The 17,542-nt window shown below is 39.5% G+C and overlaps 1 protein-coding gene across 1 annotated transcript in view; it reads left to right on the forward strand.

Moving 5' to 3' along the window:
* MEI4 (meiotic double-stranded break formation protein 4) overlaps positions 1-17,542 on the forward strand; it is a 202,754-nt gene that overhangs the window by 45,336 nt on the left and 139,876 nt on the right. The window contains exon 3 of the mRNA XM_006931862.3: positions 14,649-15,184. Coding sequence (XP_006931924.2) covers positions 14,649-15,184 — 536 coding nt within the window. The remainder of the gene's footprint in view (positions 1-14,648; positions 15,185-17,542) is intronic.

The raw sequence follows: 17,542 nt of genomic DNA on the forward strand, positions 1-17,542 counted from the left end.
GTTTAGATCACGTTTTAAGCAGTGGATAGTTTTCTGTTGTCTAGGAGCAGGTTGCGTTCAAGTTCTTTGCCACTGTGAACTCGGAATCTTTTCTCAGCCCCGTACCGTACTCTTGGATGCCTCTGCTTTCCTTCTGCTCCAGCCACACCTTTTCTGAGCCACTGCTCAGACCGCTGTCGCTTTACCTTTGCTCACACACCTTCCTGGTAGGAAAGGCCTCCCTAATGAAAGCACTGTCGTCGATCCCTTGACTCTCGTATTCTATGGAATCTTTCAGGTTTTCCCCCAGTTTGAACTAATTCCTCTGTGTTTCTATAACAAATCCCCTCTACCTCGGTACCTCTGCTTCACACTACCTTTGCCATGTAGCAGAGGTGTTTGTTGGCTTGCCTTTTTCTTAGTTCTTTGATCGTAGGAGGCATGACAGGTCTCTGACTTTTGGCTATATCCATATGTTCTTATTTACCATGTGAGTCCTCTCAGCCCTTCTTCCAGTGCCTTTATATTGTAGCATCGAATACAGCATATGTTCTGTGGAATCATCTATTCTGGCAAGGCAGAATATATTTAGTGTGGTTTATTTTCTCCCTGAAAAAAAAATGTGTCTTAATTTCATTTTAATGTTAAGAGATTATGTTGCTCTTTGGTCAAGTTTACTTAATTTCCTAGGCCACTGAGTTTTACAATAAGTGATGAATGAATGGACCATAATACCAAAGCTGTGTTGTCCTGCTCTGTAACTTGGCCTCACAAGTTACAAAAACCAGAACCTCTGAGAATAGACTTTACTTTCAGGACTATCAGTGGAAATGAGTTTTGCTTGGTTAGCAATGTGGTGTCTTCAGAAAATTGACTTTGAGCTCTCCTTTTTACTACTTACAAGAATATATTTTAATCATAATTGGCAGTGTGATAATTGACTACCAAGCTGTCTCTGGCTATGCCTCTTTTTTCGGAATTAAGAATATTTTTGCTTTGTCTCCTTCTGCTAAAGAACAGATTCTATGGAATTAAGCATATGACTTTTGGCCACATCCGTATGTTCTTACAAAGTTGTCATTTGGGGATTTACTGACAGATAGACTATACTTTTAAAAGAGAATGTGTGCTATGGAAATGCGTATGTCTCCAAACAGTGCCACGTGACTGATTCTTGGTCTTCATAACAAGCTGGTAATTAGTTCATATACTTAAGACATATGATGAGCTATTCTGTCATCCATCAAATGTTGTATTCCATGGTGAAATGAAAGGCATCTCATTCCTAGATTCAAAATTGGCCAGTTACAGTATTTTTCTGTTTCTGGATTGTCTGTCGGTCTAAAGGTATTATCAATATTTTCAAGTCTTGTGAGTTTTTAGAGAAAAGGGTCATGTATGTGGTTCTACAATGGAATAATCTTCACCTCTGAGCTTTTACAATGCTTTTCTTATAATGCTATTATAACATTCACTTAGCAGAAATTGCTGATGATCAGGTCAAAAAGGATTTTGCATTTTGGGAGAGAAAGGGAATGTGCATTTAATGAGCCAACATTTTATAATTTCTTTTTGGTACCTGCAAGATCCATTATCAGATTCCTCTTGGAGTGACATCTTTGTATGAAAAGGAGTGGTGATTTCTGAGCCCTGCAAGAGTCAGTGAGGGTCTTGGAGCAGGATCCCCTCACCTGGGTTAACAGACTTTATGGGAACTGCTAGCACCCTGGGGAGATAATAGGTAAATACATCAAGGCTTTGAAAGGCACTTGTAGGATGACAGGCTTGTACCATGGCTTGTTATTATAATTTTCAGCACTTGGAAGAAACATTGTCTTTAGTCACCAGAACTGAAGATTAAAGGGGGTTTTATAAATGTTGTCTGTATCCTAAGACTTAGGGAAGCCTAAGTTATTTGAAGATATATGTTTGCATTTACCTGGGGACAGACTGAACTGTTACTGATTCTGAAATAAATAAGAAAGTGATGTTGGAAGGTAGTATTGCCCCACATTGGGTATAAATAAAATATTATTTTAAGTGATACTAGCAAAATAACTGCGATTACCTAAATTTTATGTTTTCTTTTCCTCTGGTTCATAGAAAGCAATTTCCTTAGTATTTGTGATTGTCAGTAAGGTTTTAAACATTGGTTTTAGTACTGCAGAGTGACTTTTTGATAGCTTTAAAAAATTTTTTTTTCAACGTTTATTTATTTTTGGGACAGAGAGAGACAGAGCGTGAACAGCGGGAGGGACAGAGAGAGAGGGAGACACAGAATCGGAAACAGGCTCCAGGCTCTGAGCCATCAGCCCAGAGCCCGACGCGGGGCTCGAACTCACAGACCGCTAGATCGTGACCTGGCTGAAGTCGGACGCTTAACCGACTGCGCCACCCAGGCGCCCCTTGATAGCTTTTTAAAATGTTTTTATTTGTTTCTGAGAGACAGAGAGAGAGAGAGAGAGACAGAACATGAGCATGGGCGGGGCAAAGAGAGAGGGAGCCAAAGAATCTGAAGCAGGCTCCAGGCTCTGAGCTGTCAGCACAGAGCCTGATGCAGGACTTAAATTCACAAACTGTAAGATCATGACCTGAGCCGAAGTTGGAGGCTTAATTGACTGAGCCGTCCCCAGTCAATTAAGTGCCCCAACTTTTTGATAGCTTTTGAACAAAACCTAGATTTCAAGGACTGGCTTTGATACGTCATATGTACATAATAATAAAATCTTGAAACCAAAGCCTGTAACCACAGGCCTATACAAAGAAGGCTTTAAAAAATGTTCTAGTCAGAGGAAGGCCTTATTTCTAGAGATGCAGCTGAGACTTGGACCATCCCTGTAGCAGTTACCTGATTGAGATCTCTCTCTGCTTGATCTGCACAGATGTACCTCAGTCAGACAAAAATGGGCTTGACTCTGTACCAGGCAATTCAGTGGCCACAAACAGGCAAAGCCTACACTCATGGATTTACAAGTTGGATGGTACTTTATAAGATGGGTGTAATTTAGAGAATGGAATTGAAACGTGAAAAAATTGGAGGGTGAATTAGAATGAGAGACTTCGTATTGTGTTTGTTCGGGTGTGATATAGTACACCTTATCATTTAGGTGTGGATGCCTGTGGGTCAAAAGACTGTAGGACACTGAAAGACAGTTTAAAAAAACCAGTTATCAGGGTGCCTGGGTGGCTCAGTCGGTTGAGCATCCGACTTTGGCTCAGGTCATGATCTCGCTGTCTGTGAGTTTGAACCCCGTGTTGGGCTCTGTGCTGACAGCTTGGAGCCTGGAGCCTGTTTCGGATTCTGTGTCTCCCTCTCTGCCCCTCCTCTGCTCATGTGCTGTCTGTCTCTCTCTGTCAAAGATAAACATTAAAAAAAAAAAACACTTATCTTTTTCTTTCAATCCAATATTGAAGATCTTCTAAAATAGCCCAAAATAATCAACAAGTAAGTGCTTAAATGTATGATATTTGCTCAGTACTGTGCTTGACTTTCAAGATTGGAAAAAAAGAAGTTTATTTGCTTCCTATTGTGAGTTTATTGTCTGGTTGGAGAGGCAAGATCTCCTGAGATGGACACATATGAAGAACCACATATGATGTATACAGTTTCGTTTTGGGTTATATTTATTCATGGTCACTCATTCGTTAGTTGATTCATTTCCTCAGAAGCTGTGATTTCTGGAGGTTGTGGTGAAAAAGAATGAAGAAACAGAATCGATACTCCTGTGGAGTAGGCAGACAATAACAAGTAAACTGATAAGCAGGAAAAGTTTGGGGAGTGTTAAAAGCTGTGGAAAAAAAAATATACAGCAGGTTGGAGTGATGGAGCGCCTGGGGATGGGGCAGGGCTACTAACAGACTGGGTGATCCGAGAGACCTGATGGAGAAGGAGGTGTTTGAGCTGACTCCTGAAGGAGCAGCAGCATCTGAGTGGCCCCTGAGGCGGGAACTAGCTTGCACGCTTAGTGAGCAGAAAGAGAGCACAGTGAGTGAGATGAGACCAGAGAGAGGGCGGGGGTGCTGACGACGCAGGGCTTGCTCCAGTGGGTAGGCCTTTAGGCACAGTGGGAATCCTTTGGTGAGCATGAAACAGGAGCTCTGAACTTTTTGCTGCAGTTGCTGTGTGGAGAATGTAAGTGGGAGGGGAAGCAGACTTCCGGGTAGGAGTCCAAGGCTGTGGTCCAGAAGGGACGTGATGCTGGCTTAGATAAGGTGAGAAGGAGACAGCTAGAAAATAGAAGGCTCTACTTTTGCAAAATAGGAGATGCAGTGGCAAAGATGACCCTGAAAAGGAAGTGGGATTCCAGCTGAACTCTGAAAGATTAAATGTGAATTAAACATGAACGCATAAAGAATTGGAAATGGATATTTCCGGGAGACTTGAAGATGGAAATGGCAATGGCATGAAGGAATGGGCCACAGTCCAGTTCTCTGCTATCTGGAGAAATCAGAACAAATATAAATTAATCTAAGATAGTGATTCTCACACTAGAATCACCTGGGGAGCTTTAAAAACAATATTGGCATCTGGGATAGACCCCTGAGATTCTGGCATGGTACTTAGAATGGGATGTGGTCTGGCATTGGAGTTTTGAAATGTTCCCAAAGTCACTTTAATGTGCAGGGAAGGTTGAAAACCACCAGTGTAAGATCTTATAAGTAGGAGAACTGTAGCCCAGCAAGAAACACATGAAGCAGGCTGAATGCCTAAGTTTGGGAGTAGTGCAGAGCAGTGTTTTTGAGACTTACCCAATTATAAGACTCCCTTGAGATGTTTATTTAAGCTACAAGTTCCTGGAGCCCTCTCCTGGAAACACTGATTTATTGTGCCTAGGAATACTTAATTTTAATATGTTCCCCTTATGGTGATATAGGTTGGGAAAAATTGTACTGTGTAAAAGATCTCAGTGCTTCTGATTTTTGATAAAGAGAGTGAAGTGGGCACATCACTGGAAATGAATGCCAGCCTCAGCTGTCTAGCAGGGTGAGCTTGGGGGACTGAGCCAGCTTGAAGGTAACATCTCAGCAGTACAGATGTGAGCTGTTGAAACTCTATGGTGAAGAGCTGAAGTCAAAGCAGTGGCATCAAGGGCTTGGTGGAAAATAGATTCAGGCAAATTCTTTTGGAAAGAGACTTGGTCAGGAGAGATTGGAGATGTGTGCGATCTCAGTAGGAAAGGTGATTAGGGCTAGATTGTAGAGAGCTGTGTCATTGGGCATTCACAGCATTGGGAGGCCAATGAATGTGGTGTATTGCTGATGTCAGTGATTGTATTGTTTTTACCAATTCTGCATGGCATTCATGACATCCTCACACTGATGGATGGAAGTTATGCAGGTGGATTCATCGGTTCATTTGGTAGAGGGTTGTATTTTCAGGGACTTGATGTTATTCTGTAGGGCTTTTATATGTGTGTTCATGGTCTCTCACCATGGTATTTGCTGTTTGTTAGAAAATGAAATTAGGACTATGCTTTTTTACCTACATTGCTATCTTTGCCCCCCAAATAACTGAATTCAAGAAGAAATTGCATTTTCTTATCAGCTTCTAATTTTGTCCTAAAAATCCTTTTCTGTTAGAGAAAGTCTGTTGTTCATTTATTCAGTCCCTTTTTATTCTGTAGCTGTTCAGCACAAACAATGTGGAGAATGTAAGGAGATATAAGGTCTATGTCCTGTCCATGGGCTCACAGAGTCTATTGGGAGCAAGACCACATCACTAATGATACCCAATGAAACTATGGTCCAGAGAAAGATACTAATGTATAGAATAGAGAGGGTTTGCCTTAGAGAAAGGACTTTTCAAAGTCTTTTTTGAGGGTGTTGCTGACTTTGAAGGATGGGTAAGATTTAGAAAGCTATGGATATGAGGAAATTTCAGGCAAGAGGGAACAGTGTAAAGCACAGACACAGGAATCTGCTGGCAAATGGTCTAATTTGACTATGGCATACAGAGCATGAAGAGGTGTTCTGGAAAATAAGATGAAAAACTAGGTTGGAGCCTATTAAGAAGAGGTGTGACAGCCAGTGGAAAACATTCTTTGTTCTGTAGGCAGCAAGGAGCCTTTGGAGATTTTCCAGCAGGAAAAGAGAAGAAAAAGTAGCATTTATTGGGTGTGTGCTATGCATGTGCCAAGCAGTATGCTTTCTGAAAGTGGTGCATTTAGGTGATGTGAGGCATACGTTATTTGGACACAATAATTGGGCATCGTGTTTAGGGTTGTTTGGAAGAGGGAGGAGTTGGAGACAGGAACATCACAATCCTGGCCCACGTCTTACATGTAATTACTTTGGCATGGGGAAAAAGAGGTGATATAAAAAACGGTTTTTATTGACTGAGTAAGTATCTGTTGAGCTCTCCGTACTCCAGGCTGTGGGCTATGGCGGTAAATCAGGCAGTCCAAGACTGCCATACTGTGTACATTCTTGTGGGTGAGACAGATTATACTGGCAGGAAATGATCAGGCGGTGGCAAGTGAGATTTGGAGAATTAAAACAGAAATGTGACAGACACTGCTCTGGTGACATTTTTAGATTGGGTGGTCACCTAAGGCTTCTCTGCAGAAGTGACATTTTAAGAGACCTTTGAATGATAGCAAGGAATCCGCCTTGAGAAAATTGGGGTTCGGTGGGGGGAGAGCATCGCAGGCAGAGGGAATATTTAATACAAAGGCCCTAAAATGGGAACAGATGTAGTGAATCTAAGAAACAGAAGGGTGAGGCAGAATCAATATTATTTGTCAGTGAAATATATATGGGGGGGGGGTCAAGGAAGAAGTCACAGTTGACCCATAGGTTTCAAACGTTGGAGACAGACCATGGTAGCGGTGTTATCAGGGAATTGGACCAAGTGTAAGTGAAGGATGTGGTTTATTTTGGGCATATGTGGTTTAAAGTGCTGAGACCAAGTCATGTTGAGATACATAGGGACTTGAGCTTGGGAGAGGAGGTAGGATTAGAGATAGAAATTTGTGAATCATCTGCCTAAGAGATTCCTTTGAGGCTCTAGGAAAGGTGGTGACGTCCAGGAATTTAGAACATGAAGAGAAAGCCAACAACAACAATGAGGAAGGTTTAAATTGGCAAACTGAGAGGCTGGCTTGGGAGAGAGGGATGGGGACAACCAGGGAAGCTCAGGGTCTGAGCACTGAACGTGGGAGGCAATGTACTGTCAAGTAGTTCTGGACCAAGCTGACACATAAACACAGTTTTGTTTCATGAGCCTGATGCAGTGGATACAATTCTGTTAAGCCCAATCATTCCATTAGCTTGTCATTTCATGCATTTGACATTGCTATCTCTCTTGGTGCATTCAAAACTGGAATTACGGTGCCAACTGCTACAGTGGGCTCAAACCAAACTGCATGCATTTTTTGGGTCAGCATTTCTCAAATATGCTTTTTAGTATGCCAAAATACATCCTTCCAAAGGCGGAAGACATTTTTTTTCATTTTTATCTTCCACATTTTTATTTAAATTCAAGTTGGTTAACATATAGTATAATATTGGTTTCAGGAGTAGAATTTAGTGATTCATCCCTTACATGAAACACCCAGCGCTCATGGTAACAAGTGAAACACCATCATTTCAGAATTGCGTGGTACTTTAAAATAGCATTTTCTATTTGACCACCAGGTGGCGTAAACACTACTTTTAAGTTCAATTCATCAGTACGTGTGCCGGTTAATACTAAGAAGTCCTAGTCGGTAGTGACAAGTTCTGTATGTCTGTGATGACATTTCAGTACATTTGAAGAGATGCTACTTGATTTCTCTCTTTGTTAATATATGTATTAAACAAGTATTCACCCACCAACTATGTAGGAGGGCAGGCATCAAGCAACAGAAACTCCTAGATTAGTAAACTCTGTCTGCCCTCAGGACTCTCTCCCTTCCAACAGGGAGTCACTCATATACTCAGAACAAGTTGATGAATGCAGTGATAGAAGTATGTTTATGGTACATGATAGCCCAGATGCGGAGTGATTTTCATCTGCTCTGGGCAGAGCAGGGAAGGTTTCACAGAGAACTGGAATCAGGGTTTAAAGAATCAGTCCATCTCTGGACTGTTATAGCATAAGAACACACCATGTAGTGGGAACAACTTGTGCAAATGCATAGTTGTATGAATTAGCATGGTGTGTGTTCTGGTAAACTGTGAGGGCTCACTTTTACTTACACATAAATAAGAGTGAGAATGGAGGCAAGGTTGGAAAAGTAAGCAGGGCCACACAGTAAAAGGCTTTGTGGGCCAAACTGAGGATCCTTTTTCTTTTCTTTTCTTTTCTTTTCTTTTCTTTTCTTTTCTTTTCTTTTCTTTTCTTTTCTTTTCTTTTCTTTTCTTTCTTTCTTTCTTTTTTTTTTTTTTTTTGAAAGAGAGAAAGAGAGCAGGGGAGAGGGGCAGAGGGAGAGAGAGAGAAAATGTCAAGCAGACTCACGGAGCTTGATCCCACAACCCTGGGATCATGACCTGAGGTGAAATCAAGAGTCAGATGCTCAACTGACTGACACACCCAGGTGCTCCAATCTTGAAGGATTCTATCTGGTAAAAGGAAGCCTTTGGAAGGTTTTAAGGATGACAATCCTGTGATCAAACTAGTATTTCAGCAGGGTGACTGTCAGGTTCAGAATATGGCCTAGAAGAGGACAGAACCAGAGGTAGGTAGATCACTTAGGCAAGGGTATTTCAGTAATCAGTGAAAGAGATGATGATGTTGTGAGCTAGAGCAAGGGAGAGGACCAGGGAAGGACAGATTCACGTGTATAATGATTGTTAATTTTATGTGTCAACTTTACTGGGACACCTAGTGCCCAGATATTTGGTCAGATATTATTCCGGATGGGTCTGTACAGGTGTTTCTGGATGAACTTAACATTTGAGTAGACTGAGTAAAGCAGACCACCTACCCTAGTGTGGATGGACTTCATCCAATCAGTTGAACTCACGAAGAGAACAAAAAGGCTGAGTGAAAGTGTATTCCTTCTTCCTGATTGCCTTTGAGCTGGGAATTGGTCTTTCTTGCCTTTGAACTTGACCTGAAACATTGACTCTTCTTGGGGCTGGAGCCTGCTGGCTTTTAGACTGGAACTTACACTGTCATCTCTCCTTTGTAGGCCTTTGTAGTTGCACTGGAACTATAATACCGTTGCTCTCCTAGGTCTTCAGCTGGTTGACTGCAGATCTTGGGATTTCTCAGCCTCCATAATTGCATGAGCCAATGCTTTATAAGAAATCTCTTTTCTTCCTATTTCTTTGTATATAAATTCTATTGGTTCCATTTCTCTGGAGAGTCCTGACTAATACAGGTACAGAAGGTAGAATCAGCGTAACGTGGTATTTCACTGTATGTGGAGGGTGGAAGAGAGTTGCCAAGGGTGATTCCTCATTTGGGCCTTATGGCTGGAGGAATAGTCTTGCTATTGGCTGAGATTAGCAGCATGCAATCTCAAGAATTGTATGTTTATGTGTGCAGTGTATGAAGATGATCTGTACAGCTGTATAAATAGAAAGTTCATGGGATTTTCAAGCCGTACAGAAAAAGATGCCTTTTATACAGTTGGTTCTATGGGTCTAATTTTACTTTATTTTATTTTATTTTTTAAGTTTTATTTTATTTATTTTGACAAAGAGAGAGAGAGAGAGAATGGGAGCAGGGGAGGGGCAAAGAGAATCCCAAGCAGGTTCAGCACTAACAGTGCAGAGCCCGATACGAGGCTTGAACTCAGGAACCGTGAGATCATGACCTGAGCTGAAACGAAGAGTGAGACACTTAACTGACTGGGCCATGCAGGTGCCCCTCTATGGTGTAATTTTATAAGTGATGCAAGAATCGATGTGGATGTGAAAAATTGGGAGGCTGCAGAAAATACATTTGATTCAGGGGTGGGCATTTCTGGGGTAGGCTGTGTAGCAGGAGGGCACCAGCTCTATTTGGTTGAGCATGCTGGAGATCCACTCTTAAATGGTAAGTGGGGTTAGGATGGAATTTAATAACTGAAAGAAGATGGAAGAGACGAGGGCCCCATAAAATGGAACTGAAAGTCTTTGAGGTCCAGGATAGAAGAGGGACTACAGGATATTTTAGACAGAATCTGTAGTTTTAGTTGGTATTTTATTTTATGTACTTTGACATCTGATGTCACACTTTAGCATAATTTAGACTCTTGGTGCCTATTATCATTTCATAACAATGGGTAGTATTTCTGAGCACTTAATATGTGCTGGACTCTGCTCGATTAGGATGTGTGTGCACATTCTTTATTATCTCTTTCAATCTAATGACACACGTGTTGGTTGGATCATATCAAATGACTTGGAGAGAAATTACAGCCCTCTGTCCCTTCAGCCCAATAACAAATTAAGAGAGAAGCGTTATTTGATTTCTGCTTCACCTTAGTCCCTCCTGAAAAAAACAGGAATTACAGAAAGTTGCAGTAAGTAACAGGGCTTCATCTTCTCTTTTCTCCTTTGGGTCCGATGCTTTGTTAGTCCAATTTCGAGATTTACTTTGAGAAAAGTTATCCAAGCAAGTGAGCAGCATCTGAGTAGCATGAGTTATATAAGGCTCCTTTAAGGAGGTATGTACAGAAGCTGGTGTGGGGACACAGGGACCCTTTTGGTGTGGTTAGAAGTGATTGGACTTGGAACTGAGTAATTGGTTTTGCTTATCCCTTGGTGGCTTTTCTTAGACCTCTTAATCAAGTTGAGCCTGCGTTTCCTTATTGCTAAATTAGGGATAATAATAACACATGTTCAAAGGTTGTTTGAAACAACAATCGAATTATTATCATGAAACTGCTTTGTAAAGTGAAATGTGAATATAAGATTCTTGTATTCATTTTGACAAAGTGACTTTAATACTGTTAAGTCTATATTTCATAAAATCTCACTGTGGCCCTCTCTTGAGGAGTTTGTGCATTCCTTTTGGGCACTGAAAGGACATTCCTCTCTGTGTGGTTTTCTGCATTGGTGTCTCCAATATATGCCCTCATCAGCCTTTTCTGAACAGCCAGGAAGAATGACGGTCAGTTTGTGCATTTCTATGCCTGTAGCACATGCATGGGTAGAACCACTCCCTGCAAATATGTACCTATCAGCACATGAAAGAGATGAGATGGACTGGTTGTGACTTGCCAGAAGGTGCACCACTGCGGAGTAAAAAGCAGAAATAAAACAGTGTTTTGCTTCCCGGTATAGTTGTTAGGCGAATTCATTTTATGTCTTCCCTGAAATCATCACCCATGAAGTTCATTCAGCTTACTTGATGGAAAATTGAGTAGGTTCATAAAATATTTAAATTTGTGTTCATTTTCTTAGTAAAGAACCATTTTGAATTCCAGAAAAATATAGTCTACCTAAATAATTACTGTCATCCCCACCCTTTACTTTTGTGAAGAGTGAGAAGTCATTTCAAATATTTATTCTTGCTCATAAGATAAAGAAACTGTTGGCTTAAAACAAGCAGACTGCGTGCCTGTTTTAGTATAGAAATAGCCACACGTAGTTAAAAGTTTTGCTGGTAGTTTACTGTTTGGTTATGGCCACATTTTTGGTTATAGTAGGCACTTGTTAATGGAATGGAGTCTAAATTAAAGCCTGATCTTCCAATTTTGCTTCATCATCACCTTCTAATTGTACTGAAGGACTAAAGAGCAACAAATCAGGTAGATTTCTAAATCTAAGGTGGGAGGGTAGATTTTCCTTTCATTATTCTTCCCATGCCCTGTTCAATGAGTCTCCCCCTGTCTTTGACTTTAAAAGATGACTATTAGGTGAGATCTCTTTTAACTTCCTGTATGCCAAGGGTTTCTTTCTTTCTTTCTTTCTTTCTTTCTTTCTTTCTTTCTTTCTTTCTTTCTTTCTTTCTTTCTTTCTTTTTGTTTTCTTTCTCATCCCTATACATTCTCATTCTCTTTCCTTCAGCCTCAGAAGAAAATAAATAAAACTTCTCCATCGCTAAGGACAACCCATTCACTGGGGTCTTTGACTCTGTCTCCCTTTGCCTTTCCCAGGGCCAAGCTCCACCTGGCTTTTTCTTTTCTTTAATGTTTGTTTATTTTTGAGAGAGAGAGAGAGAGAGAGAGAGAGAGAGAGAGAGCACGCGCAAGCAGGGGAGGGGCAGAGAGAGAGAGAGACAGAATCCAAAGTAGGCTCCAGGCTGTGACCTGTCAGCACAGAGCCCAAAGCAGGGCTTGAACTCATGAACCGTGAGATCTTGACCTGAGCTGAAGTCAGACACTTAACCAAGTGAGCCACCCAGGCACCCCACCTGAATTTTTAATTTTTTCTCATATCTCCAGATTTTGCTTCTGTGTTATTTTTTTTTTCTTCTTAGTCTGTTAATTGCTTGAGTTTCTCCCAATTTGACATACAACATTTGCCTGTAATTACTCTCCCATTTTATACTCTACTGATACAACTCCTCAGAAGCCTTGGCTTTTCTTCTCAGACTTTCTGCCCAGTCACTCCCATTGCACTCTGGCCTCTGTCCACCACCCTGACTGGCCAGAGTTTCTGTGGATACAATCACTGGTGATTTTCGCATGAGTGATTCCAGCATATTTTTTTCAGCTTTTTGTTTTATGGACTTTTATACTATATGTAATTCTTCTTCTTGAAACTTTTTCCTTGACTTTCATAACACAATCACTTTTTAATGTTTATTTATTTATTTTTGAGAGAGAGAGAATGCAAGTGGCAAGGGAGTCCCACGCTGACTCTGCACTGTCAGTACAGAGCCCGATGTGGGGCTCAAATTCATGCACCTTGAGATCATGACCTGAGATAAAATCAAGAATCGGACACTGAAGTGACTAAGTCACCTGGGCACCCCCATAATAAAATCATTTTTATTATTCCTTTTGTACCTCTTTAATTGTTCCTTCTCTGTCTTCTTAGTAATTGTGTTATTTTTCTTTACTCAGCCCTCAAATATTGATACTCCTCAGTGTCCTTCTTTGATCTTGTGTTCTAGTCACTGCTCATACTCTGTCCAAGTGATCATAACCATTTTCATAACTGCAGATATCACCTACACACTGATGATTCCTAAAATGTGTTTTTAGTCTAGACCTGTTCCTCACCTATAGGCTCATGTGGCCAATTTCCAGGTGACTCTCTTTGCCTAGACTTCCTCCAGTTGCTTCACAGTTTACAAGACCAAACCTGAATTCTCATGATTTCTCCTAAGCCAGGTTTTTTGTTTGTATTTTTACCGTTTCAGTTAGTAACACTGTCCTCTCCCCAGCCACCTGAGTCAGAAACAAAGGATGCATTTATTCCTTCTCCCACTTCATTGTGCATATCCAGCCACACCGCTGGCTTCTAGGTTCTAGTTTGAGGTTTTGTATTTATTTCCCTAGTCAGTTCCTCCCTTTCTCTTCCACAGCAACTGCTTGGTTCATTTCTTTAGTCATCGGCTATTAGGACTAATAGAGGTGCCTTTTAACTGGTTCTTCAGTGTCATTGTGTCCTCCTCAAATCTGCCCTTCACACAGCCAACAGAGTGAGTGATCTGTGAAATGAAAAATAAGACCGTTTCACTTTCCTGCATTACCATTTAGTGTCCCATTCCTTCTTTCCTTGTTGGCAGCAATATTTCCCAAACTTGGCTTCATAGACATATGCATGTGCTTTAGAATGTTCAATGAGAATTTCTCAATTTTGCATGTATATTTTACTGATAATCATTTTACAGATGATAACCTTATTTGTGCTTATGATGACATCTCTGTAAAAGAATGACCTAAAATTACTAAGTTAGCTTTAACTGCAGTATTTCTCAGCCAACGTCAGAAGATTCTAGTGTTTTACGACATACTTTCAAGGATCTATGAGATCTAGTTCTATCTATCCATCTGTTTATCTCTCCATACAGATATGGGTATACTTGAATAATTATAAGTACGTATACATATAGAAGTTGCTTACAGATAATGATTTTTGTATATCAGGTATATGTGTGGATGTGTATATCATTTTTCCAAAGGGGTCTTACATAATTCAAGTTTGAATTACACTCACTCTACACTGGCCTCTACATATTTATTTTAGTATCTTGCCTTATATTTTTCTGTAAAGGAGTATCAAACCACTTGTGGGTCCTTATATACACAGTGCTTTTCTTTTCCTTCTTAAATCTGTGCTTTAGCTCTTACCCCTTTGGTATATGGAATTCTCTTCCTGCATTTCCCTAACTTTTACTTTGAGCTCCTACTTATGCTTTATAAATTAGTTCCACTATCTCCTCTTCCAGGATGCACTGATCCAACAGGGTGTGCTGTTCAGTGGTCCTCCTGTTTTCATAGTGCCCTGAGTAAATCTCTATCTCTGGATACACCATATTGCTTTGTAGTTACCTCCTTCAGGTATTGTGGTTTCTTTATCTTTCAAGCATGGCACATAGTTGAATGAGAGATAGTGACCTGAAAATATATGGGGGAATCACCTTTGATTTCTATTAGTAAAGAGAAAGATCTTTCTATGGTCAGCTTAAGCAATTTCTGTCAGTTTCTCTTCTATTTGATTTTTTACACCCCTGGTTTTTAAATGCTTAATATGTATCTGCATGCTTCATTTAGTATTTTAAGTTAGGAAAATCAATGTCTAGTGTTTATATGAAGAAATTTTAGCAATAGAAAGGTAACACTTCTAATCTTTTCTGTTTCCAGGAGACCCATCTTCCCAATTTCAAGCTCAGGAACCTAGCAGTTCTGAAAATACATTAAATCTGCTGGAAGATTCTGGGTGTGATTTATCAAATGAGCAGAGAAGTGAACCTTCAGAGATGTCCCAGAATTTTGTGGAGAGCTGCACCCCCACACCCCCTCTACCACTCCCCATTGTGAGAAGACATTGTGCCACTGTGGAAAACCCTCTGTCTTCCCACATGCAATTCTTGCAACATCTACTTGAACTGAAGAACTTGACAGAATCAGGGAGTCTGAAAACAGACTTAAGCCACTTTGAAAATGACTTTTCCACAGTATCTCATTCTGTTTGTCAGTTGCTGGATGGCCTGATCACTTTTTACCGTAAACCCAAATTTCCTTTTTCGAGCTTTTGGACAGAAGCTGTTGATACTTTAGCTGGACTGATCAGTGATTGTAACTTATCTAATCATATTCTTAAAAAGTGTTCCAAGAAGTTGGAAGAATTTGAGAAAACCCTACTACAGGTTATTTTAAGGAGCAACCATATAAATCGGGTAAGTATAAAATATCTTCTATTCATGAAATAATATGTCCGTATTTTTTGTGAACATTCCCATTGGATAATATCAATTGCTGTCCCTTAGACTTGTGGCTCAGAGTCTCCAGGTAAGACCTTCTTTTGCAGCCATCTGCAGCTCTTACCCATTGTCCTGTCCCCTTCTCTGGCCTCTGATTGCTAAAGCATCATTCTCTACCTAGGTGCCTACTTGTGCACCTCTCTTAGAGGTGCTTGTGCATCTCTACTTTGAGTTATATGCCTTGTTTTTTATTGGTATCCTTGAGTTATTATCTTCTTTTGTTTCCCCCTGCCTACATTTACTTCCTATTGCTCAAAAAATCTCAATATTTTTCAGAAAACCACTAGCACTTACGGTTTCCCAATCTATAACTTCTCTTGAGTGTTAAATTCCTCATGATGGATTACCTGTACTGTATTGAATTTGTTCTTTTTCTGGCATTGACTAGCAGATGCCTGGAGGTCAAAGAATATTTTTCTCTTCTTTTAGAAATTTCATTGTAAGTGGTATAATACCTCATGGACCCTCTGCAGTTGTGGATTCAATGAGTAAATCAGCTGAAGAACATATAATATATGGATTTATTATGTTTTTTCTTATTTATTTAACAAAGCTTAGTAAGGTTGACTCAGAGATTTTTTTTTTCACAAGTGACATTGAGGTAACCTGACATCGTTTTGTGGTTTGGCTCTTGAGACATAATGGATGGTTTCTTTTTTGTATTACTTCCTATCTTTCTTCCTATCTGATCCTTTATTTGGGAAACTCCAAATGCATTTTAATCCTTCTAATTGACTACTAAAAATACCACAGAGGAGACTAAAAGGTCTATCTAACTTACTAACTGTATTTCACTGTAGGAAGAAAGTTGTTAGACCTTGTTTCTTCTGATACATCATTGTCAAGTGTTTGTCCTCAGTGCCCTTATCTGAATGTTGTACAGTGTAGGCTTTACCTGAATTTTTAAGACACTGACAAAATTTGAACTAGTTGTCACCTAATTGTTGCACATACATCTGTTTTTTTCGTCTCTGTTAATGTATGATTTGACCAATATTATAGAAAACTTGATAATTAAGCTTTTGGCATTTGTGAAAGATACTGAATTTTCTGTCTGGCAAACTAAATTTTTTTTCTACCTGATATGGTCAATCAGGAATTAAATATCAGATTTTTCATAGTAGTATCTGAGGTATATAATGTGTTTCTTAACCATTAATAAATATCTCATACTTAATATTTCTTAATATATTGTTGCATTCTTTTAAAACTACTTTAAGCAGGTTTTATATTGACTTGGAACCTTCCAGATAATGGAAGGAATTGATTCTTTATCAATTACCAGATGATGCGTATGTATTTTTTTCAGTCTAGTCTTTCACTTAAGGATTAGACTACACAAGAGTAGCCTTGGGACTTGTGTGGAAGGAAAGGAGTATGTAGAAGAATCTTGTGATGGTACAGATGGATCTGAAGAATATTTTCTATACCGTTTGTCATGGTTCCAGCTGTTGTTGCATAGTTGGTCTGCAGTGGGGGAGTGAGTGAATGAATGGCTTTGGTATTTTTTTTTTTTTGAGAGGTAATTGTTGTATTTAGAGAAAGTAGAATCATAAAATTGCTCACTTCATTTGCAGTTAGGATGATAACTTATACATAAGTTTTAATGACACTGTCTCTGTGTTTTTTCTTACCAGTAAAAACTTCTTAGATAAAACCATTCAAACATTTGTTGTCATTATTGCAATCATCATCATCGTCCAGATATGTTCATAAAGCTTCTTTATTAGAAAAAATGACTAATGATTGCTCTTACAAATGCTTTTTTTTTGTCTTTCTTTTTCAATTTGAAGAAAGAATATATTCTGATGTGAAATCTAGATAGCTCCTATCATTGCATTTTTTCACCGATACTATTTTGGATTGATTAAAACAAAAAAAAAAAAGTTCAGAAAAAATTTTGCTTTTTGGAAAAACCTGTTCCCATAGATTGGAAGTGTTTAAGTTGTATTGCTTAGAAATTCAAGCCCTGCTATCGATTTTGTTAAAGTAAACTTCTGTTTGTGCAGTGTGATAGGAAATAAGAAAAGTTGTGGTATGAATTGAGTCTGACAGAGGGATTTCATGTGTTTACAGTTCATCTGTAGCCAGGTTTTAAATAAAATATGTATCTTTTATATGCTCTCAATACATATAGTAGTAAAATTATTCTGACCATAGCTTAGTTTTTCTTTAGTGATCAATAAGAAGCTGCTATCTTTCAAAATCTTGAGGTTATTATTGTGAATGTCACTTATGTTGGGGCTGTATGTACTCAAGAGATAGGAGGTTGAA

This window comes from Felis catus, chromosome B2 (genome assembly GCF_018350175.1).
Source record: "Felis catus isolate Fca126 chromosome B2, F.catus_Fca126_mat1.0, whole genome shotgun sequence".
Lineage (NCBI taxonomy): Eukaryota > Metazoa > Chordata > Mammalia > Carnivora > Felidae > Felis > Felis catus.